The following is a 24,314-nucleotide window of genomic DNA, read 5'->3' on the forward strand; positions in this document are numbered from 1 at the left end:
TTGTATATATAATGTACGTGTAATGTACTGTATATGCTGCAACGCAGAAAAAATATTTGCGCAAGGGGGTATTGGCACTTGACACAATAGCGGACAATTAATCAATAAAGCAGTCTACATTCGAATGATTGAACTTTTTTTTCTTATTATCAAAAGAAAGAAGCCAGTAATTGGCAAGTTTTCGATGCGAAAATTATCTTACTGACACACGAGAAAAGTGGGTTTACGTTAACCACATGCTCCCCCTTGCGACCATACTTAAAACGACATAAGGAGCATTTTCACCTCCAAATTCCGCAAAAAAATTCAAAATTGCTTAATTCCGCACAACTAAACACGTAATCGTGAAGAAAACTTGCTAAAATTGATTTTCTAATTCGTAAAAAGAAAAGTGCAAAACTTTCCGCCCGATAGGGGACTTGAACCCCTGACCCTCAGGTTACCATATCCCGTGGCAAGGCTTTTAAAAGCCTGATGCTCTACCGACTGAGCTAACCGGGCGACTTGTCTGCCTGGTTGGTTCCAGCGTATATAGCCTTATAGCGTACGTAACATCTTAATTGAAATGTCTAGTTTAACATTTTTGTTGCTGAAATCTGAATTTACTGGAGGTTTTTGTGCGTAAAAAGGTGTTAGTACATCGGTCGATCTGAAACAAGCGGACAGTATGTGTTGTCATAGCTAGAGAAGTCTCGTATTTCGCTTAGTCACCCTCCCCCTTTTCTACGGTTTCACGCCACAAAATATCGCTTGCAAACGCTATGTACGGTCATGTCAGCCCACAGACTTGCAAAATGTAGGAACTAGATGTCATATAGAACGAGAGGAACGCAAAAAAAAGGCATAGAATGAGAAATAAACGCAGAAAAGGGAAAGGTTGTCCTACCACAAGCCAACTACTAGTATCCAGGATTAGCGACCTCTAGCGATAGTAAGCTGTACTGCCTTACGTTAACGTTACCAATTTTAGCGGCGAAGACTGAGTCCATCTGTACTGTAAGATTATGAAAATAAAAAGCAATCTTGCCTCTCAAAGGATCTTGAAACAGTCCGAAAGACAGTTTTTGGGCACGGGACTGTCAGAAAACAACGCATAAGATATGCAGCAAAAACCACAGTGAAATACTCCAGTTGTATAAGTTGTATACACACTGAACTTATGAGGCTATTAACAAGAATGCAATCAACATTCATAGAGAGGTAACGTTATCTCGTATGTTATCTATCCCCTTGCCATATATAAGTCCCTGTAGCTTATAAGTCTTAAGGACGTGATGCCTTTGTCTAGACTTAACTATGAATAATAAATAGCACTAAAATAAAACATAAGTCTTACCTTGGTGCAATGCCTTTGATGATCCTGTTATAGCATAAATTTGGTCTTGTTTGTAGTTCCATGTCCATATCGCTTGTCGCTCTAGTTCACATTTCATTGGTGATCTCTGAGGGAAAAAGCCGTCCGTCACACGTCATTCGCAGACGACAGGTTTATGCGCCCTAGTTACCAGGTCACGTGGTTAGCCAGGGTTCGATGGAATGACCAGATAGCATAGCTTCGCATTGAAGCAGTAATATATCATGTAGCCTCCGTAGCAGGCTTGTAGAACTGGGGGTTTGATGGTCTTCGGCTGTTTTCTGATTAGCCAAACGAGGGTAATTCAACCAGGTCGGCTATGTTGTCTATATGCAATCAGAAAATAGCACATAAAAGCTCCCAAAGACCCTGAAGACCCCCCAAACCCCCAGTTTTTGGCATGCTATGGAGGCTACATATATCATGTCAGTAGGGACTTGTTGTGGTATGTGAGTAAAAATAAACTAGAAATACGATAGCATCGGATAGACTGTGTTTTCCCTTTGAGGTGAATGCGTTCCAGAATTCTGACTGGAAATTTACGTGACATATTTATGATATGGGCTATGGTTAACGATGCATACACTGTGGGAACACAGTAAAAAAAAGAGACACACACAGGCCTTTGCCCTTTTGCAACTGATGGAAGCTTAGATTATACTTGCCTTGGAAAGAAGGAATTGTCCATGATTTCATAAACACAATAGCCTCTACCAGGCTTCGAAAGCGACTGGAAAGAGTACGAGTGGAAATTGGCCAAATAGACAGATACTATAGCTAGAAATGCCAGGGGAGTTATCTGTCTATTTGGCCAATTTCTACTCTTTCCAGCCGCTTCCGAAGCCTGTCATAGGCTAAAACACAATTAGTACAACTTTCAATATACAACTTCATCACATTCTGGCCTTTAAAAATCACTATTCAAAGCGAAGTATATCTTTTATAGCAGCGACGTTCAAAAAATTATCCTGTTTTACAAAGGCTATATAAAAATCGACTACAACTTCGGCAGTCGCATGATATGGGGCGTCAATAAGATTAGAAATGAGGTCAAAGAGGTCCAAACATTTTGTTTACATTACGTCTAAACACATAACTGATAAACCCTCTTTAAAATAAATGACTGTTTAAAACAGTTTGTCCTGTCTAAAAGTTTTCGCCCGATAGGGGACTTGAACCCCTGGCCCTCAGATCGCCACATGCTGCTTAAAAGTCTGATGCTCTACCGACTGAGCTAACCGGGCGCTCATGCCGGTATTGTTGTCTTTTCAAAGTCCATTCCTGTTTAACTGGTTCGCCTATTGTTCTCCGTAGTACCGAATAATAGCCTCCATAGCATGCCAAAAACTGGGGGTTTTGGGGGTCTTCAGGGTCTTTGGGAGCTTTTATGTGCTATTTTCTGATTGCATATAGACAACATAGCCAGCCTGATTGAATTACCCCCGTTTTTAGAACTGGGCTGATCAGAAAACAGCCAAAGACCACCAGTTCTATACGCCTGCTACGAAGACTAATTGTTATCCGTAATACCGAATAGCTGAGGAGCATGGTATCTGTTTGCTTGTCAAATAAAGGAAGGTTTGATTGCGCTCTAATTTGTTCCTTCACTTTTACTCCTAACTTCCTGGCAAACAGACTTGCGTCATCAGGCATGACTGTGCAATCAACTTTCTCACACGACACTCGGCAGCTAAATACGACTTTGTAATCCTATAGTTGGTAGGACAAATTATCTAACACCGTGTTCGTTCGTCCTCATTTGCAAATTAAGTTTTCATTTGCATAATTTGCATATAACTATGTACAACTCTCTCTACAGCTACCTACATACCAAAAATTATGAAAATACGTTGTTCCTATCTGGACTTATTGGCTTTTAATTCAGAAAGTCCCCTGCCGTTCCATCAGGATCTGATCAGGACAGAAACACATTCATTTTAATCATTTAAAGCCAACTCTATTCTATCATCTTTTATTCCATTTTGAGTGAAGTTGTCAGCTTTTCTCAGAAGTTGTTGTCCTCGTTATACGTGCATATTTCACTCCGCTAGACATGATCTACAGGTGCTGTAGAAGCATGACCCAGTTCTGGCCGTGACATGACGTCCTTATCGCTAACTGCCTCCTGTCGCTCTGACTGGGTCAGCTCGGTCACGGCCCGGCTGACCACATGCACACTCTCATAACAGAGGGTCTGCATGGGGGGACCCAGTTCTGGCCGTGGCTGCCTGCTGTCGGTCTGACGGGGTCAGCTCGGTCACGGCCCGGCTCACGCTAACTTAGCGCAGCCCAGCTGACCACATGCACACTCTCATAACAGAGGGTCTGCATGGGGGGACCCAGTTCTGGCTGTGACTGCCTCCTGTCGGTCTGACGGGGTCAGTTCGGTCACGGCCCTGCTCACGCTAACTGAGCGCAGCCCAGCTGACCACATGCACACCCTCACGGCAGAGGGTCTGCATGGGGGGATCCTGGAAACGCTTGACAGTGAATTTTATCGGAGATATGACGGTTTAAATGGCTTGTTACGCTTCACGGTAAACCACATACAGACCCTCGCGTTATAAATAGCACATCAGTCTTCAGTATGTGTGTGTCGTGTCGTCCGGAAGCGTCTTCCAACCCTACCACGTCTTCAAGAAAGAAAAGGGACCTGTCTCTTTCAATAGTCGTAATCCTTCCTTTGTCCGTCTCCGAGTGATCGACTCTGTATGGATCTTAAAGGAATAACACACCTCCCGGAGGTGTCTTTTAAAGAAGGTGTTGAGTGTCTTCGGTGTCTTCAGGAGTCTTGTGAACAGGAGAGAAGAAGAGTTGTGGGGTCTTCTTGTCATTCACCAGAGGTATAGGTTTTCTTTTCAACTTTGATATCAATAATGGGCTAGGTTGATAATAGATTATGGTCCTGATGACTCATTTTGTGATAGCCTGGGTGGTAGGCCCCTAGCACACAGGGCACAAAGTATCTCATATATCTCAGATACTTTGTGTCCAGTGTGCTATGGGTCTGGCACCCAGGATAATTTTGTGAAGGATGTATAGGAACGTTGGCTCTGATGGTCGCTAATAGATAGCCGTGTTAGGACTGTTAGGTATCAAATTGTGTCTTTAGTGGCTCTCCAGGACATACACGACTTGGTCAATTTGTTGTAAGTACAGGTTGTGTACTCGTGTAGTTTTACCATCACGTAACCTTCACAGATTCTGCAAAACTTTTTTGAAATCTTGCTCATCGGGATTTTGAGGCATAAAACGTAGTGAACCACTTATAAATGTGACGTTTAGTTGGCAAAATTGCATGCTTGAGTCTGCGTATTTCTTCAAATTCCCAAATTATCATTGTTAACTATGGAAGACTGGCATAGTGATTTGTAGTAGTTTATTTGTGCTGTCCTGATGTTGTTATTGTAGACTTTAGCCTGGTTAATGGATTGTCAACAGCATCTCAGTATACATGCGTCTTCGCAAGCCTATATAGGGAGACAGAAACAGAGATAACGACTAAATAGAGAAATACAATCTGTTCTAAAGCCTCCCTATGGGGTGCACATGATAGGTAGCCACTACCAGGCTTCGGGAGGCGACTTGAAAGAGTAGAAATTGGCCAAATAGAGAGATAACATTCCAGGGGAGTTGGTCAGCTCTAGAGTACAGTTTGCCGCAAAATGTACTCTCTAGCGGACCAACTCCCCTGGGATGTTTTCTCTCTATTTGACCAATTTTTTTACTCTTTTCAGCCGCCTCCCGAAGCCTGGTAGAGGCTACATCATGATAGGCGTACATATGAGCCGATGATACCATGACCTTTACCCCCTGTTGCCGTTGCCATGGATACGGGGTGCGTCCCCGGCCGGTGTGGAATTATAATTATTGATACCATACCTTCTGCAAACAACAGATGTCTTCACTTTGTCACGCATGCTTTTCCAGCGACGTCTGCATTCCTTTTCACGGTATATCCTTTGCCAATTCTTCTCGGATTTCTTTATGTTATCTAAACAAAGGAATAACTTTTAGATATTACAAACACGACGAACACAATGCTTTGTAATCGTATGAAATCATTCCTTTTCACGGTATATCCATTGCCAATTCTTCTCGGATTTCTTACGTTATCTTACCTAAGAAATAACTTTTAAATATTACAAACACGACGAGCACAATGCTTTGTAATCGTTGAAAGTATTCTTTTTCACGGTAAAACTTTTGCCAATTCTTCTCGGATTTCTTATGTTATCTTAGCTAAGAATTAACTTTTAAATTTTACAAACACGAATAGCACAATGCTTAGTAATTGCATGAAATAAGTTTACATTTTACAAACAGGAATAGCACATTGCTTTGTCATGATGTGTATGTGTCCAGTGAGTTGTCAGTAAGTAGGTTAAAGACATGATTGTTAACAATAGCGCTGCGATAATGATGTATATTAGGAGTGACAAAAAAGGTACGCGCTACCTCCTAATTGATAAGTCCGGCTTTTTATTCTGGTTTAAATACAGAAGTGTTAGGCTATGACACATACTGCATCACCCGCATTCCGAAGCACAAAAACAGACAAAAATGTCTTAAAAGCAAAAAATAATCATATAACACCGCCCTTTACTATTACTAAGGGCTCAAAGTATGGATTTCAACAATATCGCTTAGAAGAAAATCCGCCTTGCCTTGTCCTAGCCTCCGTAGCAGGCTTATAGAACTGGGGTTTGGTGGTCTTCGGCTGTTTTCTGATTAGCCCAGTTCTAAAAACGGGGGCAATTCAACCAGGCCGGCTATGTTGTCTATATGCAATCAGAAAATAGCACATATAAAAGGTCCCAAAGACCATGAAGATGCCCCAAACCCCCAGTTTTTGGCATGCTATGGAGGCTAGCCTTGTCCCGTGTGCTTCTGTATTTACCGCCATGACTAGATAGAAACGGCGGCTCTGAGACAGCAAACTGACTCATACGGGCGGGGATAAATTAATTAAGACATGGCACAAAGTCTAGATTTCTACAATATCACTTAGAAGGAAATCCCTTTGCATCACCTGTTTGCTTCTGTATTTACCGCTATGATAGAAAACGGTGGCTCTGAGCCCAAAACCTGACTCATACGGGCGGGGATAAATTGATTAAGACTTGCCAGTAAATCTACAGGAGTCCCCCGCGGGAAAAAAATGAACCCTACCCGAGCGATCGGATAGCACCATTTCTGTCAGGTAGCAGAACCTAGCCTCCACAGCATGCCAAAAACTGAGAGTTTTGGGGGTCTTCGGGGTCTTTGGGAGCTTTTATGTGCTATTTTCTGATTGCATATTGACAACATAGCCCACTTGGTTAAATTACCCCCGTTGGGCTAATCAGAAAACAGCCGAAGACCACCAAACCCCCAGTTCTATAAGCCCTGAACTGGGCTAATCAGAAAACAGCCGAAGACCACCAAACCCCCAGTTCTATAAGCCTGCTACGGAGGCTAGCAGAATCTGGTATTCAGGACGATTTACGTGCGGTACGGGGGGTCATCCTGTCACAACGCGCCTCCAGGCGATCTCACCTTGCGCACAGGTAGGTCACAGGTAACCCACCTGTCTTCACGCAGGTACAAGGTAAAAGGGGAGAGAACACCACCACTCGCGCCAGCCCCCACTTAGGTGGTAGAAGCCATAGAAACACCGTTCTAAAGCCGTCCACTATAGGATTTCAGCGGTGTATTTGTTCGCTATTGTGTTTTGGCGATGGCCTTACAGTCGGGTTGGTGTCATACTACCCTGGAGGGGGGATACCGTTTCTGGTTCTGACGGCTGGGTGAGCGCTATTGTGGGACGTGTTTTCACCGTCAATAGCCAGCAGGGCTAGGGAGACCAGCGATAGGAAACGGCCCGCGGGTTGCTCGAGAGAGCGGAAAATATCGGCCTTGGAAGACATGGATGGGAACGAAGACTCGAAGGAGGATGTTCCGAAGGAGGTTAGGTACGTGTAAGGCGTCTTGGAAGTTGTCTTGTCAGGTTTAAGTGTGGGGAAAGTGACGGTTAAGAATGTAGGGTCTGGTAGCAAGGTGTAAAGAGTTGAGGCGAAGAAAATCAGTGATTAGGACCACTTTTACACCAAATTAGCACACAAAGAGGTCGCTTAAGGCCCTATAGCTATTCCAGATGGTGTACAAATGTTACTAAAGATCATTTTCCTGGTCTGCGTTGCTTGTACAGTTGTGTTTTTTCTGTAAAGACCGAGCAACTGTCATGACATTTTTTGTCAAGTCCGCGGAAGGTGAATTCACCCTTTGTTTCGCCACCTTTGTTGGACTTTCTCCTTTGTCTTTTACTTTACCTTGAACTTGGTGGTTGCTAAACCAACCTTAGGTCTGTAGTATCCGTACCACATGTTGTTTTAGTGTAGGGGAATAGGAATTGTCTTTTGAAGATTGTAGGGTTAGCGAGGTTTGAGTTGTGGTTCGAGTTAGTACGCTGACGGCAAACTTATATGTCTCTCACTGTAAGCGATCCGCTGCGCCATTGTATTTCGGCATATCCAACAATGTCGCGGTGTGAGGTTACGCGGGATGTTTGGAACTGTTTGGAGCCGGTGGCGGGTCAGAAAAACTTCCAAGCATTCACGAAATTCAGCCACACTTTAGCGCGTGGGAAAGTCCTAACATTTTTTCAACGATCCTTGTTCTGAGAGCACTTGTTTTGAAGAGGTGTATGTACGTGTAAACGATCGTGTCTTCTCGTGTTTAGGGCAGGGTTTGGTGGGAAAGATTACACTAGAGTGTGAGATTACCTTTTTTTCCGGAGAATTGTAAAGATGGCGGATTGGACAGGTAGTTTTGAGTGTTGGTATAGGACGAAATAGTTTCCTGAGTGCCTTCTAAATAGTTCAAATTCGACAAGTTATGTCTACCTGTAGTACTTCTTTTCCGCATGAACTAAAGAAAGTTAGGTATTACCTACAAACATAAGTAGTGCATTGCCCTAGAAGACCACTCAGGGTACCTATAAAATCTGGTCTATGTGGACAGGTGGTCACTATTGACAGGATTTTTAACAATGCTTGTATGCATGGAAAATTTATCTGAGGGACTATCAAAAAGTTGTCACATTGGTCAGGTGGTCTTTACGTAGAGCTGGTCACTTATACAGGTTAGACTGTACGTCTATTCATAATTGCCAACATGGCGTCAGTGGTATCCCATGTCATCTATATCCCTCAAGACACAGTCACATGCATAGTATGATTTTTTTTTCAGTCGTAGAGTATTTTAGAAGCACCTGCAACAAACTTTTCGGTTGTACGACACATCACAACTGTCCTACGAATGTCCCAAACTTGTCGTAATCTTGTCGTAGAACCTATGTGACACATATACAGAACTCGTGGTCTGCATTATCTGGTCCACAACTGTCCTCTCCATTGCGATGCCCTAGTTTCTCCTTGCACAGTTTCTGACGAAGTGACATGAGCGAAATCCAACCTCCTGCCGGTCTGTCACAGTAATTAGCACAGCTATGTATGGCAGAGGCGCTGGCTAACAAAACAACGCGGGGAGGCGATATCCTGACATGACTGCTGGTCATGATTTTATGGTTTCGTCTTTCCTTGACTCAGTTTTCTGACAGCAATCATATTGGCGCGTGGTAGGTGCTACGATTTTGATACTGTAGAATTTTCAAGCAGACTGTGACAGAACCAACCACTGGCAAGGCTCTAGGGTAGCATTTTCCGTATCGAGACAGCTGAATTTCACAGGACATATGTACCACTATCCCAAGAATACCTACTCCTACGATCGCAAACTGAGGGTATTCTTTAGCCTGGGTACCAAACCCATAGCACACTAGACACAAAGTATCTCAGTGAGCACTGAGATACTTTGTCCAGTGTGCTATGGGTTTGGTACCCAGGCTAAAGAATACCCTCAGTTTGCGATCGTAGGACGAGCATGTTCTATATTCTATATATGACCAGGACCTAAGTCATGAAATGGTAGCTGTTTTGTGTTCATGTATTAAGTCTTAAACAGGACTTCGTATGCGAGCAAGGTTCGTCCGTTCTTCGGATTATTTCCACGCAATTAGAGAGATAATGAAACCATTATTTCATGGTTTCGTCTTTCCATGGCTCAGTTTTCTGACAGTAAGTTTAGTCATGAAATTTTCCAGGTTTTGTTTACATATATTGAGTGTTAATTAGGTGTTCGTATGGTGAGCAATGTTTGTCGGTTCTCTGAATTATTTCCACACAATTAGAGGGATAATGAAACCATCATGAGTCGAGTTTTTCACACTAATTACACGTATATGGGTTGATCATCCACGTTTCAATGTTCTGACCTGAATGTATGAAATGCAAATGGATAATTTGGGCCAGGGGTCTTTTTGAGCAACCTCTTTTCTTCTCAGTCACTAGATAACCATTACGAATTTCCCATGTTGACTTTGAGTCAATGTTTGTACATGTATAATGTAACATTGGCCAAGAACGACTTTCGCCCCCCCTTCATAATACAATTTTATGAAAATACAAAATGTTCTCTTCCTGAATCTAATTTTGAGACAGTTATGGTGTTATGAAGATGTCTCTTGGTTCTCGGTTCATGACCTAATTAGAAATATTCGCACGGGGATTTTCGTTTCGTCAGGCAATTACCTGAAAAGCACAATTCATATAATTTTTCGGTTCGCGCGTTTCTAAATACAACGAGATGTAACTATGGCTACAATGTTGTACACCTGTTTCTTCCATTGTTGGACATAAGTAGGCAGGATTGCCTAACTTGTTATGATAAGGGACAAAGGATTATCTGACGAATTACTAAATAATTCCGGAGATCTTTCGCGGATTACGATTTGTTGCGTCGCCCCGGGATATCTTTCTTTGTTTTGGTGTATCTGTGAGACGATTTCTCTTTTTAAAACGATTGGCTGTCCCACATTCTAGCTCTCAGAGAGAACCTCAGACAAGACAGTCTAACATTTCTGTAGTGCCACAGATTCTGAAGTGTTTGAAAGACACATACAACGCAAGCTTCAAGCTAGGCAAGAGTGGAAGTTGGGTCTACGTCTACAAAACCCTTTGAGGTTTGTCTTTTAATTTTATCACATACATGATATAATCGTAAAGCCATGACTTTCGCTGAAAACTTTCACGGCTTTCATAACTTTCGTTCTGTGTTGATTTTTACCTGCTAGGATGACTTTGTTTGTGCACCGTGAGATTTTTTTAAAATCTCTTAGTGGATTGTCTCTCATACTAGCACAGAAATCTGAAATACCAGACAGTGTAATGTTTCCTTTGTGTTCACGCAAGCAAGCAAAGGGTAGACGTTAGAGCCATTACAAAGTGGTGAAATAGTTTCACCACAAATACGTAAGGACTTTCAAGTGAAGATTTTCGTTCCTTTCTAGGCTGAAATTAAGTAGTAAAAGTGCAATCAAAACTGCATCTTCTTAAGGACCACCTGGCCAATGTGACCACTTGTATCTGTATCTGTATAACCAGTAAACCGCCCCTCGTCGTAACACACCAGCTTCAAGAAATGCTATAGTGAGCACCTGTCCACAGATTCTATTGGTTCCCTGAGTGGTCTTCTTGGGAAAATTTGACTAAAGTAAATATTAATGCACCTGCCATTGCCATTGTGCTAGCAGAGTAGCCTTTATCAGGCTTCAGAAGAGACCGGAAAGAGTAAAAACCCGTAAAATGTGTGTACGTCTTTAGCGAACCAATTCCCCTGGTATGTCATCTGTCTATCTGACCAGTGTCAACTCTTTCCAGTCGCTTCTGAAGCCTGGTAGAATCTACAGTTGACAGTAGTAAATATTACTACACGTGTCAATGTACTATAAGAGCATTTCCTCCCGATCCGTGCAAATGCACACACTACTGAAGAGTAACAAACCCTTCCGGACAGTTCAGTGCACAGGAGAAAAATTGCGCGGATATTTTCATGACGTGTTGAACCCTGGGAGCTTCGAAAGAACAATGCGTTCGATGACCCCTGACCCCCCTTCCCCTATCTCCTTTCCGATCATGCTCACACGGGGTAGGAAAAATCTCATTATCTTTTACCCTCAGGTCCTGTATTCTAACTTGCTCTTGAATTCAGAGCAAAGGTGTACAGCCTTGCATTTCAAGTTGCTCTTGAAGGTACATAATAGCAAGGGTTTTACGTGTCAATGACACCAGCTTGCTTTTTCTTGTTTTATGGTATCTTTATATCTGTCATCATATTGAATTTATAGTTGCAGAGAACTTTACCTCTATTTACGGAAATATTGTTTGGGGTGTGTTTGTGTGTGTTTGTATGTATGTGTGGGTTTGCTTCAGTGAGTTCATACAGTTGGGTGACAACGCGTGGGTGGGGGAATCCTGTAACCACATACCACAAAAGGTCAAACACAGGGCGTTAGGTCCCAGTAGCTGGCATAAAGCTGTGTCGATGGGATATGTATTGATCAAAACTCAAATTCACAATAATTTATAAAACAGCATTGAATTTAAAATTGGGACAGACACGTGCGTTTTTAATATCAGTTACAGTGAAAATATGCTCAGTCTCTCAGTACATAAGCCTTATGATTGAATAATACAGTTTTAATGTTCACACTTTGATATATTCACATGTGATTGATTTTTAAATGTGATCTCCATACCCATTTCCTCTCATTAAGTCGTAGCAATATCTAGTGATTATGACAATACGTAATACTGAAATATTCTCAATGTATACCTCTTTCCCCTGATATATATGACTTAACGGAGAATATCAAATTAGATGGAGAAGTCATATTAAAGTACGTACGGATTTACCGTTTTATGAAGGCTCTGGCGTATTTTTGGCGTGTTTTTAATGCTTTTTACTCAGGCTTTCTTCTTTGCACAAAACCCCCAAACCTCTGCACGTAGAGTACCAGTTTTAGCCCTGAGCTGTGATTACACCATCTCCCAAAGTACCTCATCATCACGAAGGTCACAGAAAATTGGGCCAATTTTCTCTCACATTACCCGCGCGCTCCCGAGCTGATAGCGTCATTACTACCGGTAATCTGCTGTGGAGCTCATCTCTGTCAAATCTGTCCGGAAATAGCACATGTCCATCTGTGTTAGTGGTTCAGAGATTGCCAAGGTAGCTACAGAAACAGCGGGACTCAATATCTGGGAAGGGTAAGGCTGATTTTGCAGTGAAAATATGTAGTACCTGTATTCCAAATTACGTCTGTGAGGCTCCTACAAGTTTCTATCATATGGTGTTGTACTGTATTTATTTCTGTTATGTAATCTACAACTTTAGCATCGTATTTTCATGATCACGTACCTGTACAGGGTTTTTTTCTAGAAAAATTTAGCATGAGGGAGCAGATCGCAAGCATGACAAGGAACGAAGCGACCAAGGGGGGATTAATAAGAGTAGCCACTTAGGGTTCAATCTGAAAATTGGTATGAGGGAGCTGGTTGGTTACATGAGGGAACCTTATTCCCCTGTTAATAAAAAAAAACCCTGTTGTATCTTTATACCTGAGCACTCCCTTCTGATAGTGTCATTACCACCAGTAAGCTTCTGTGGAGCTCATATTGTAGTGGAAATGTGTATCTATACCTGTATGGCTGTATCAATAGCCGGTATAACCCACCATGTAATTTAGCATTCAAAGCTCAATTTTCTGTACAATATCGTTTTAGCGAGTTCCACTCTACGACTTTCTTTACATTACCTATCCTTGTCTAAACTGACCCCATCTTGTTAACCATCATCATTATCATCATCGGTCGGCTGCAAGAGCCCTCCACTTCCCCTTGTCACTAGCAAGCTAACTGCTTTATCGACAGTTGGTTGTAGTCGTCTCCCAAAAGTTTGTTTACTACCTTCACCCTGTAAGTTCCAGACTGCGTAAACAGAGAGGGTCCCGGCTTGTGTGTGCGTGCGGGTACATATGATAGTAGACTTGGTCCCTGATCACCCCCCACTCTCACCGTCTCACCTCCTAAATCCTCCCAAACATTAGAACACGGCCGTGTCTCTGTAACATGAAAAGGAGTTTACACCTCGCCAGCTCTAAATCTTCTTATTTCGGAGGTTACTCTGATCCTATTCGCGATCCCCTTTTTCCGAGTTTATGTTTGGGGGTTGTGTCATACATACTAATCAACTCTGACAGAGGTTAGGTGTTGTTGTAGTCTCAAAAAGACTCCAATATATATGTGTAGCTGGAAAAGAGTAGACATTGCCGGCGAAGTAGACTGAATGGTATGCCAAAGGACATAGCCTTTGGGAGGGGGGGGGTGTATTTTCTGTGCCTGTGTGTTAGCTAGCGTATTCCATATTCTCTTGCTGATAAATGTGATGGGTTCTCTAAACCAACAATATGTAACAATCAACAATTCATCCTCTTGACTTAAGAGGCAACGAAAAGTTCCGTAGCCTTTTTCAGGCCATAGGGGCAGTGGATTGTTAGTCCACCGTGTCTAGCGATAGAGCGCGGTATTGGAGGGTGGAGCCCATCCCTCTCCTTCCATTGTCTTTTACCTTCCCAAATGAAGTCAGGTACCCATTTTGCACCTGGGGGAGTGAGGAATGTGTCGTGAGATCCTCTTAACTACCTTCACGTAAACGTCACACAATCCTGTTGTTATTGTTACGTTTGTCTGTAATCACAGCTTACCAACTGTTTTCTTTTATTTCCTGTCCAGGGGCGGATCCGTCAACGGCAAGATGTCGTCTGTGTCCTCAAGTACTGAGAGTAAGTACGGTCTTCTAATCCTGCAGTACATTTTGTTTAGCTACAGTTGTATATATTGTTCTATCCCATGCCAAAACGTTGTCAGTGCATCTTGAAAATACGCCCAAAACAGTTACTCACGTAACTGGATATGATTTTTCAAAATCATATCCAGTTGCTTGAGTATATGAACTGAACTGAACTGAGTATCTGTTTTCTGGTGTATCTTATTACCTGGATGTCCAACCCTTATTGACGCATCTTTAGAATATACCCCAGATATCTTTTAATTTTTTGACACAATGAATGAAGTACAAATAAATTCTGGCCTCATTGCAACTTTGTCATTCATTGCATTAACAGCTTTCGACATTAGTCTATCCCATACCAATGTAAGTCCTGTATGTATAGGAAGCCCGTGAAAAAATACCCCAAACATCTGCTTGGAGACAAGTTTGCATTACAAGTACATTCCCATGCCTCAGTACGCGTATATCGCTCCATAGGTTTATATTATGTATGAACAAGAGACCATGACCCCAGCGTTTACACAAAAGAGATCGCACGATCGCGGAGTTTGATAAAGCTTGTGTCAGCGCGCGCTGAATAGAAGAATTAGGATCAAACCCAATACTTCAAGGTAGATAAACGAATAAATGTAACTCGAGAAAGTCACTTAGACCGATTTACAAGCTTGTAATAGAATAACGTACTCAGAAATGAATTAAAGCATGAAAAATTGAAATCGTGTGTAATGAAGCATAGATGATACATAAAGAGAAGCAATCGCATTAAGATTGACGAGGAAATTGTTTTATTTGACCTTCAAGACAGAAGGTCACTGGTAAGAGGATTAGTGAAAATTTGATGAAATATTGTCTGATAGAAGACATCAATGACATTTTGGCTTGATCTAAAAGAGATAAGATTGCATGAGGAACGCTTTGATATCAAAGATGTAATTCTTAGTTTCGCTTCACGAAATGATGGCATGAATACATAAAAAAAGTAGCTTGTCATTTCGAGAAGAAAAATTTTAAAGTGGCATTTTGGTTGAATCTAAGAGAGAGGATTTATGAGTGTTTCACCATTTAATACCTACTTTCAACTTTAAGAAATAATAGTATTGATATGGTGGTGAAGAAGTAAATTGTCATCCTGAATACGTTGGACATTAAGGCGATAATTTGTCAGATGAGATATGTCAGAAGACAAAACTTGATTTGACGCAAATATGGCATTGGTGACATACGTTATACATGTACTTGTGAAGATGTTAACAATACAACACACGCTATTTTCCGAATTCAACAATGGTGATATAGCCTTGAATTAGCCTAGTCTTCTTGGGTTTCATTTGGGCTCATCCAACGGTCACTGTAAGCTCCTACAGACCTATGGCCAACATAGCCAGTAACTCTTAAATGTTTCAGGTAGGTAAAATAATTGTGAGGTCTTAGTTAGCGATGCGGCTGTAGAAGCATACGTGCATATCTAGTCCTATGCCTGAACGGGCTAAGATCAACTAAGCACAGTTCTGGATAGTTTCCGTGGATCCGGGTATCCAATAACGTACATTTACCCCCAGACACTGTCCTGGATACGCGTAGACTATCTAGAACCGTGCTCGGGCATGGTTCTGGATAAAACACGGTTCTGGATGCAACATCTGATGTCCAGGATAGCCTAGAATCTCGTCCATCACCATAAAAAATACATCTAGCCTAATGGAAACCGTAGTCTTATATAGTCTTATATGGCTGTTTTTTTTTTTTTTTGGTGGCCGCGGAGCTTCTCTGGCTAATGGATACTGCCTGGCCAATTTGATACTGTCTTTTTGCCACCGAGAGGGATCTGCTTGGAGATTACGGTTCTGGATACATGTAGACTATCCAGAACCATGCCTAAGCATGGTTCAGTAAAAAATACAGCAACTGATGTCCAGAATAGCCTTGAATCTCGTCCATCACCATAAAAAATACATCTAGCCTAATGGACACCGTTGCCGGCCCCCCTCGCGTGTTGGTAATGGCTTCTAACATTACAGGAAGGTGTTACTGTAAGGCTTCATTACGTCCCGCTGTGGCTGGACTGTCACAGGCGATTAGTTAGACAATACTTTGACTTTAGTTGGAGCCAAATTTAGCTTGACACTTCAGCTATTCTTCCTCTGGTCCTATACATATATCGTATATTAATTTGTATCAGCTATTCTTCCTCTGGTCCTATACATATATCGTATATTAATTTGTATCAGCTATTCTTCCTCTGGTACTATACATATATCGTATATTAATTTGTAGAATCACATAAGTGACAGGGTGACTACAAAATAGCAGTCATACATACGATATATATATCATTCATAACTAGAATACAGATATAATAGAAATGCAACAAGGCACTGTTGGTTTCTCTCCTTTTCATAATTTGTAGTCCTCAGTAGCAACAGACTTCGAATATAACCACTATTAGCTTTGCCGTCTGATAAAAAGCGAAGAAAATGTCTGACAGCTAACAAATATGTAAAGATTATCTAAGAAAAATTATGAATCAAAATATTGAAAATATCACTGCTTTGTATTAACCTAAAAACTAAGATAGCAAAGTGGCAGTGGACTCAAAATGTACAATGTCAGTGACAATGAATCGCATACAACGTGTACTGTATTGTAAAGTGCTCAGTCTTAGTCATAATTTAGTCTAGACTACAGCTTTTATGGCCACCTATACAGTACTGGTAATCCCATATGGCACCGGCGCCAACTGAATTATAAAACAGACAACATTACTTATACATGTGTGAGCGTTCATGCGTAATACATGCAAACTTCATTACGATTCTGACTGTGAACCAGGGTATTGCAAACGAGACAAAGCTTGGCATATGTTAGCCTCCATAGCACGCCAAAAACTGGAGGTTTTGGGGTCTTCAGGGTCTTTGGGAGCTTTTATGTGCTATTTTATGATTGCATATAGACAACATAGCCGGCCTGGGCTAATCAGAAAACAGCCGAAGACCACCAAACCCCCAGTTCTATAAGCCTGCTACGGAGGATAGGCTAGGTGTATAATAATACGTAAACTTATAAGTAAAGTATTTGCGTGTTTTACAAATTATCCTTCATTTTAGTCACCTTTTTTGTGCTGCCAGGTTAAAATTTAGGTGGAGGGGCGAGACATGGCAAAAATGTTTTCGAGGCCTTGCATAATAGAGTGCAGTAAATGAGTTATACAGCTTTCAAAAGACATCAAAGACTTTCCTTTAAGGTTTATTGACAGCCAAGCTTTCTAAAAATGCGCGTATGTTTTGGTTAGAACCTTTGTAATGAAGTTGACCTAGCGCGGAACAAAAATATCTCGCACAAAAGGCTCCCTAGGGCGTGAGAAAGGAGGTTGAAAAGGCGCACTTTACTTGTTTGTGTAGCTAACAACAAATTGTGGTGTGTATAAAAACTGGGTGTGCATAAAAACAGAATTACTAGATAATGCAGGTAACAAGTTGGTAGAGTTAATATGTATATACGTGTTAGCACCCACGTGACTATAGTATGGCATGATAATTGTCTGCCATGATGGTTGTTTAACTTGCCTGGTAAACATGTCTTGTATTTGTAATCACAGTTTGGCATACCTATAGGTACCTATCTGGTTCGATGTAACTTAAGTTCGATTCATATACAGCATGAATGTAGTACTCTTTTACGCATTAGTTTAGATTTTAGATTTGTACTTAGTACCCCTAATTGCCATACGATGTATCCGTACATTAGTTGTGCAATAAACTTTGACTTGACTTGACTTGTATGCTTGAATGGGTTAGGGTTGGGATCAGGCACGGTCCTGGATAGTCTCCGTGTATCCAAGAACGTAGACTTTCTCCCATGCACGCTTCTGGATACGCGTGAACTATCCAGAACCGTGCCTGAGCAAGGTTTCTGGATAAAGCACAGTTTTGGATACAAGAGTCTTCGAGTTACCCCTATTCTTATCCATTAGTGTGCTGGGTTCTTAACGTGCTGAGGGTGGGTGTTTTTTTTGGGGGGGGTAGGGGGATGCCTAAGACTATCCCATACTTTGTGGGCATGGTGGCCTTGAAAAGGTGCACTTAGGTGCACCTGTTCCACCATGCCCTCCATGTATATTATGTATGTGGTTAAGTGTAATAAATAAAATAAATAAAAAATAAATACACAAGACCTATGATATGGTATTTCTAAAATTATGTAACATTCCCTTGTGTTTCCTCCTATAGGTACGGGCGATGAGATGTGGGACGTGGAAAGTTCCGGCGATCCCTACAAAATCACCATCCACTTCATCGTGGACCCCGGCGAGAACACGCGCACGCGCAGGACCTTACAACCCCTCCTGGACTGGTTCGACGCCGACCTGCAGTTATTCTGCATCGCCGAAAGGGGGCGCAAGAAACGCAGGGGGTCATCGGCCCTCCAAAATGGCGTCAACGGCCACAACAACCACGATACGCCAAACTACCCCTCCCTAGCCATTATGTTGTTCTACCACGAAGAACTAGCAAGGGATAAGATTTCACAAGTGCACGAGTGTTTCAAGAAGCCTCCATGGAGGTTCCACCACAAGGCCATGCCTTCTGGAAACGTCGTTCCTTACCCTCCAAACAACCAAGACTTCTTCACCTTCGCGGAGGACATGCCCCTGTGGGCCGCGCGCCAGGTGCATTATGGGACCGAACACGTTCGATTCGTGCTGTTCTGTTCGCGCGGGAACTGGGAGGACATGATCAGCTTCTACAAGATGATCCTCCGCAAGGACATGGACGTGAGGAAGACGGATTTCTGCTGCTTCGTGGTGTATTCCCAGCCAGGATTGGACGTACAGTTCGCGCTGAAAATGCTGCCGGACAACACAAAGCCCAAGCACGTCGAATCCGCCATCATGCAGTTTCGGGTCAAGGAGATCGGGCAGCTGGTGCCCCTGCTGCCCAACGTGTGCAGCCCCATCAGTGACGTCAGGTGGCAGACCACGGACTACGAAGGCAACAAAATCCTTCTAGAAGTGCCGAGAAGGAAAGTACACGGAGTACCGAGTCCTTACTATGGCAGCCCGTACACTAGCGCTAGCTCAAACGGAACCCCCTCTCAGAGCCCCTGCGCTTCCCCCGCCGCCAGCCTGCAAGGTATACCGCTATCCCCCTTCACATCCCCGCTGTCCAGCTCCCACACAACCCCCAACTCGACCCCCCGTTCCTCAAGCGGGAGCATCAAAGTCCCCAGAATATCGGTCCTAAAGACGACGACACAAGTCCAGAGACCACCGCCGCAGAAGCCGGTACCGGCCCCCAGACCCTCCATCGTACCTCGCACCCTGAAACTCTCTTCTCACGGCTCTGACGTCATCTCTGACGTCACGGACTTGACGTCAGACAGAACTGACTACGAGAGCTCCGTCCAATCAGAGGCGGACGTGGAGTCGAGTAGAGACAGCGAGGTCCATGAAGAAGACAGCCATAGCGTTATGAGTTTCTTTGTATAGCTAGGCGCTTGGTGTTAGAATGGAGAAAATACCTCCGTCCCTGAGGCGTTGCCAAAAAAGTGAAACATGGAAGAGACCGCGAATAGTTTCATCAGGTTGATGGATCAGAAGATGTTGGAGTTTAATTGCACACAACCAAATTCTTCTAATATTATACTACCATACAACATTTCCAAAAGTCTGAGGAAAGTATCAGACAGACTTACGAAACGTTATCAACTGAGCGAAGTTCAACATAGTTGAGTGCAAGGAAGCTCCATATCTTATATATTATAGTGAAAATATCCGTCGAATATGGAAATGGAAAGACATGGTTAGAGAAATTCTACCAGTTCTCCTCCCTTTGGAAAGTGTGAATATTTTCAAAAGACCCATCAAACCTAGAAGACTTGACCCAATATGATCAGACTTGTGACTATAATTGAATGAAATACCTCGTTTTATCCAAGTCTTTGGCTATATATATTTGGTATTCACCAGAATATACTAGTAACGTGTATGGTGGCTCTGGTTTCACGTGGTTCCACTCAATGTAGAACTCTTTAGTATGTGGATAGTTGTTGCTTGCAGTACACAATCATTCCAGTAGATGTCGCTCTTCGCTGTGTTCAGAAAAATGTGTTTTTACATTCAAGACCTTTATTCCAATGCCATACCCGAAGCACCATTCTTGCTATAACATGATCACTGAATACTGATACCTTTAAGTACCAAAGCCAACTGTATGTGATAAATCTAGACCATTTACTTCGATGGGTTGCTTAAGATTTATCTATTCTAGTACGACTGACTATCTTTACCAAAGCCAACAGTTAATAAAAAACACCGATTCTGCTTCAATTTATTCAATATTTGGACGTTTTTGTTTCGGGAATAAGTAACGAATCACTCTCAATAAACCAGTGAACACCAGAGAATGTGTAAAGACATCCAATGGGTTGTGTATATGTATATGTATAGAGAAAGGTTAACGTTGTTGTGCTTGTGCCAAAAACTATTTGTATACCGAAGATTTTATTTATTGTACCGTTCGTACGAAGTTAATTGATGTAAAATGTGGATCATATCTAATGTATATCATGCTTGTGAACTAGAATAAATGTACTGTATGTTGCCGAATGTCTTCTTCGTATTACTAGTACCTGCATGAAGGTATTGTTTTTGGTATGTCTGTGTGTATGCATGTGTGTGTGTGTGTGTGTGTATGCATGTGTGTGTGTGTGTGTGTATGTATGTCTGTGTGTATGTTTGTGTGTGTATATGTGTGTGTGTGTGTGCGCGTATGTGTGTGTATGTGTGTGTGTGTATGTGTGTGTGTGCGTGCGCGTGTGTGAGTGTGCGTGAGTGTGTGCGTCGTGCGTGCGTTGCATTAGTACAATGTAGTAGTCTAGGAAAATGGAGCCCTTTTAGATGTTTGAGAGATGTTCAACCCCTCCTAAAAAGCCGTGACTTGTAAAAATCATGGTTTGAGGAGGTTTGAGATCTGCGAATTCTTGTCGCTTATTGTGGTCTAATGCACCGAAAATATCGTCCTTGAAAGCTGTTCCCAACAATGTAAGTGACATGCATGTTAAGTAGGCACTGCGAGGAAAGGCGTAGTTAAGAAATTCCCACGTTTTTATGTTTCCGCCCTCTTGTTTACGATGCGTTTCTTTTCTTCCTTTGATGTGCTCTGCCCAATCCCAACTGTTATGGCAACAATAGACGTCATTTCTCAACCTTTCCCAACTGGATTTGCAGTTGTGTGAGGGCCTCCATGGGGGAGTAGTGATTACGAATTACGCGAAATTCTCGCCGCCGATTATGAATTACGTCGAATTCTCAGACGTAGACCTGATTACGACATCACGCGTAGCGGCTGCGTAATATTACGAATTACGTACGTTGATTTTGGGGGCAACTTCCTACGGATTACGAAGACTAAAATGGCATGATTACGCATGCAGTCCCCCCCTTGTGTGCCTTGGCAGAAACACTAGATCTGCAAAGTATTCTTACCAGTCACCTATACGTGTTTGGGTCGTCCTTGACAAAATTCCGCGTCCCGATCTCCATCGTAAACTTTTGACCCCAGGTATCGCGTTTCGCGTCCTTTGACGTTCGAACATAGCGTCACTCTCAGCGAGGCTTCGGGTATACCGGTAGCATCGGACACTGGATGCAACAATTGGACTTTAAAACAGACAAGAACCACTAAAGGTATGGTGAAAATCTATTACTCTCCAAGCAGAGGTTGTGGGGGAATGATCGTTTGCTTTTTATATATGGTCGTTTTTTTGTCGCTACCTCCACCACCGTCGGTGGCCGGCGACCTTCTCTGGCTAATGGATACTGCTTGGCCAATTTGATACTGTCTTTTTACCACCGAAAGGGATCTGCTTGGAGATTAAAAATCTGTTTAGGAAACTATGAGACAGTCGTATCAAAGGTTTTCCACCGGTAAGCTCCCCGAACGTGCTTTAATAGTCACAGACTAGCGTTGTCGCTGATACATACGTAAGACGTAAGGGAAAGGTAACGTAAATGGGTTTTGTATACCTATTCTAATGTAATTCGCCAGTTCTCGCACAGTAACCAAGTTGATGTGTTAAAATATCTTCAGCAAAAGTGTGCTGTGGCTTGGCAAAACATCAAAGATATTTGATTTGATTAATTGAAATTGCAACAGTGCAATACACGTGGGACACAGGCAGCTGTTGCCGGTGTTGTGTCCCACACATAGAAACGAATAGGACAGGGACAATACTCATTTTCACTTGAGTTTAGTGTTCACAGCGTTTAGACCATTTATGGCGCTTCTATCCACTGGTCGGCATTGTTTATGCAGATTTACAAGGTGGTTGAACCAGTTTGGGACGACCTTCCCGTGTTGATAGACGCCCTGTTATTGTCTGCAGTGATTCACTTACTACGTGTAGTGCAGCACGTAACGACCACAGTGTACCAACCGGTCAGGTGTGACGATTCGTTACTAGAGGCTGTCTGTGTACGATAGATAGTGACGACTTGGACTGATCTTCTGGGAGCTCTAAACGGTGAGAACAATCTGTACTTTCTCATGTCTTGTCAGGAACAATATCCAAACACCTTAATATATATTTAGGTGCCTTGCTCCAGGTCAGTCATGTTAGTGTGAAATGTCCTTGTTAGATCACCATGTAACGTTAGTGGGGCCGTGAACCAGAACAGTAGACAGGTACGTCAGCCCATTATACAGACATTATACATTATAATCTGTATGATAATGCCCTTGGTCAGCCTTATGATGAATCAGCTGCCCAGAAATTTTTTAGCAGTCGTAGAACGTTACGATATCTTCAGTCCTTACATTTGTGAAGTTTCGGGATCGACCCTTCGAGGTCACTGAACTATAACGTCAGATTACAAACAATGACGTCCTACTACTGGCCTGAGTACTTGTGAAGTTCGGGTTGTGTTTTGTTGGCAGTTGATCAGGTACTTATGATATTGATTGATTGAAGCGAACCACTGATTTGATGTCAAACTGGTTTAAGCTTACAAGACGATCTCAACCTATGACATAGATCAAGGACACTCCGTGTTTGCCTTAGTGTTGACTAGGTACAGCAGAAATGTTTACTTTAAACACCTTAAACTTGGCACCTATTTGATGGTATTAGTGATTTTTAAAGTGATATTCTAAGCACTCTTCGTGTTCTGTCACTAGTATTTATTATTAGTTGTCATACATATATGCCCACAGATCCACAGACTAATACTTTGTCCAAGGTTATACATATGCACATACACTAGTAAATGTCCTTGCTTTGTCAACATGTATTCTAATTTCAGTTACATCACACCGTGTGACCAATCAAGATGGCGGCCACGCAAAGGACATTGGTATGGGTTCTACTGCCCGCCCTGTGCATGCTGGGACGGTTTGGAAGTGCTGACGTGATCAGCGGTGACACTGTTCTGGTCTACGAGTGGACTTCTATAGATTACGACTGGGGGAGTGACGATGCCAGACAGGTATGTTTTAAACTTTTTTTCTAGATAGCTGCCAAAATTGTATCTAATGATATGCCTGCTTTCTTCCTCACACTTGGCAAATTTTCCACCCTGCCTATTCCAAAGGAATTGGATAGAGACGTTGAAATGCATGTCTATCTTAGTTGCACTGGACATGTTTTACATTTCTTGCACGTTAGTCATTGTAAGTGAGAGTCTCGCTATCCGGAGCTTCGTGGGACCAAGCCAATGGAATTGTCGCTAGGGTCAAAATTAAATCAGGTTAGTTTTTCATGCAGCTAGAATAACATTATGACGGCTGGCCTTAACTTGAAGAAAAGCATTGATATACGCTCTACATTACTTACTAAAGTTACTTACTTGAGCTCTACATGACTTCTGTAACTTCTGTTGAAGCATAAGAATATGTTTCTTACTGTGTATTTTCAAAATCAATCCAGTTGCTTTAGTATCATACAGTACCTGCATCGATCGAGTGTTTTTCCCACCCATGTTCCACGCAGCTCGCCCTTGACGACGGGTCCTTCGCCCCGATCAACAACAGTATCAACGGGATCAAGACTTACGGCGGGACGGTGTACCTCACAGTGCCGAGGTGGCGGGCGGGCGTGCCGGCTACTCTCACGTGAGTCACGGTCATGAATGAATGAATGAGTGAGTGAGTGAGTGAGTGAGTGAGTGAGTGAGTGAGTGAGTGAGTGAGTGAATGCAACGGCATCAAGACTTACGGCGGGACGGTGTACCTCACTG

General features: G+C 42.5%; 1 protein-coding gene and 2 non-coding genes across 3 annotated transcripts; 1 reads left to right on the top strand and 2 right to left on the bottom strand.

The window, feature by feature from the left end:
• Positions 1–404: 404 nt before the first annotated feature.
• Positions 405–501, bottom strand: Trnak-uuu. Its single transcript has 2 exons — positions 465–501; positions 405–440 (listed from the first exon to the last, which is right to left on the bottom strand). It is a non-coding gene; the product is annotated as a tRNA-Lys (tRNA).
• A 2,010-nt stretch (positions 502–2,511) lies between these two features.
• On the bottom strand, positions 2,512–2,598 carry Trnak-uuu. Its single transcript is given in 2 exon segments — positions 2,512–2,547; positions 2,562–2,598. It is a non-coding gene; the product is annotated as a tRNA-Lys (tRNA).
• Positions 2,599–14,029: 11,431 nt separating this feature from the next.
• LOC109481618 (protein FAM124A-like) lies at positions 14,030–20,195 on the top strand. Its single transcript, XM_019784201.1, has 2 exons — positions 14,030–14,075; positions 18,310–20,195. Exons 1-2 carry the CDS (start codon positions 14,048–14,050, stop codon positions 19,566–19,568), a joined length of 1,287 nt encoding a protein of 428 aa, XP_019639760.1. The 5' UTR covers positions 14,030–14,047; the 3' UTR covers positions 19,569–20,195.
• The last annotated feature ends 4,119 nt before the right edge of the window (positions 20,196–24,314 follow it).

This window comes from Branchiostoma belcheri, unplaced genomic scaffold, assembly GCF_001625305.1.
Source record: "Branchiostoma belcheri isolate BF01 breed outbred unplaced genomic scaffold, Haploidv18h27 scaffold109, whole genome shotgun sequence".
NCBI classification, from domain to species: Eukaryota; Metazoa; Chordata; class Leptocardii; order Amphioxiformes; family Branchiostomatidae; genus Branchiostoma; species Branchiostoma belcheri.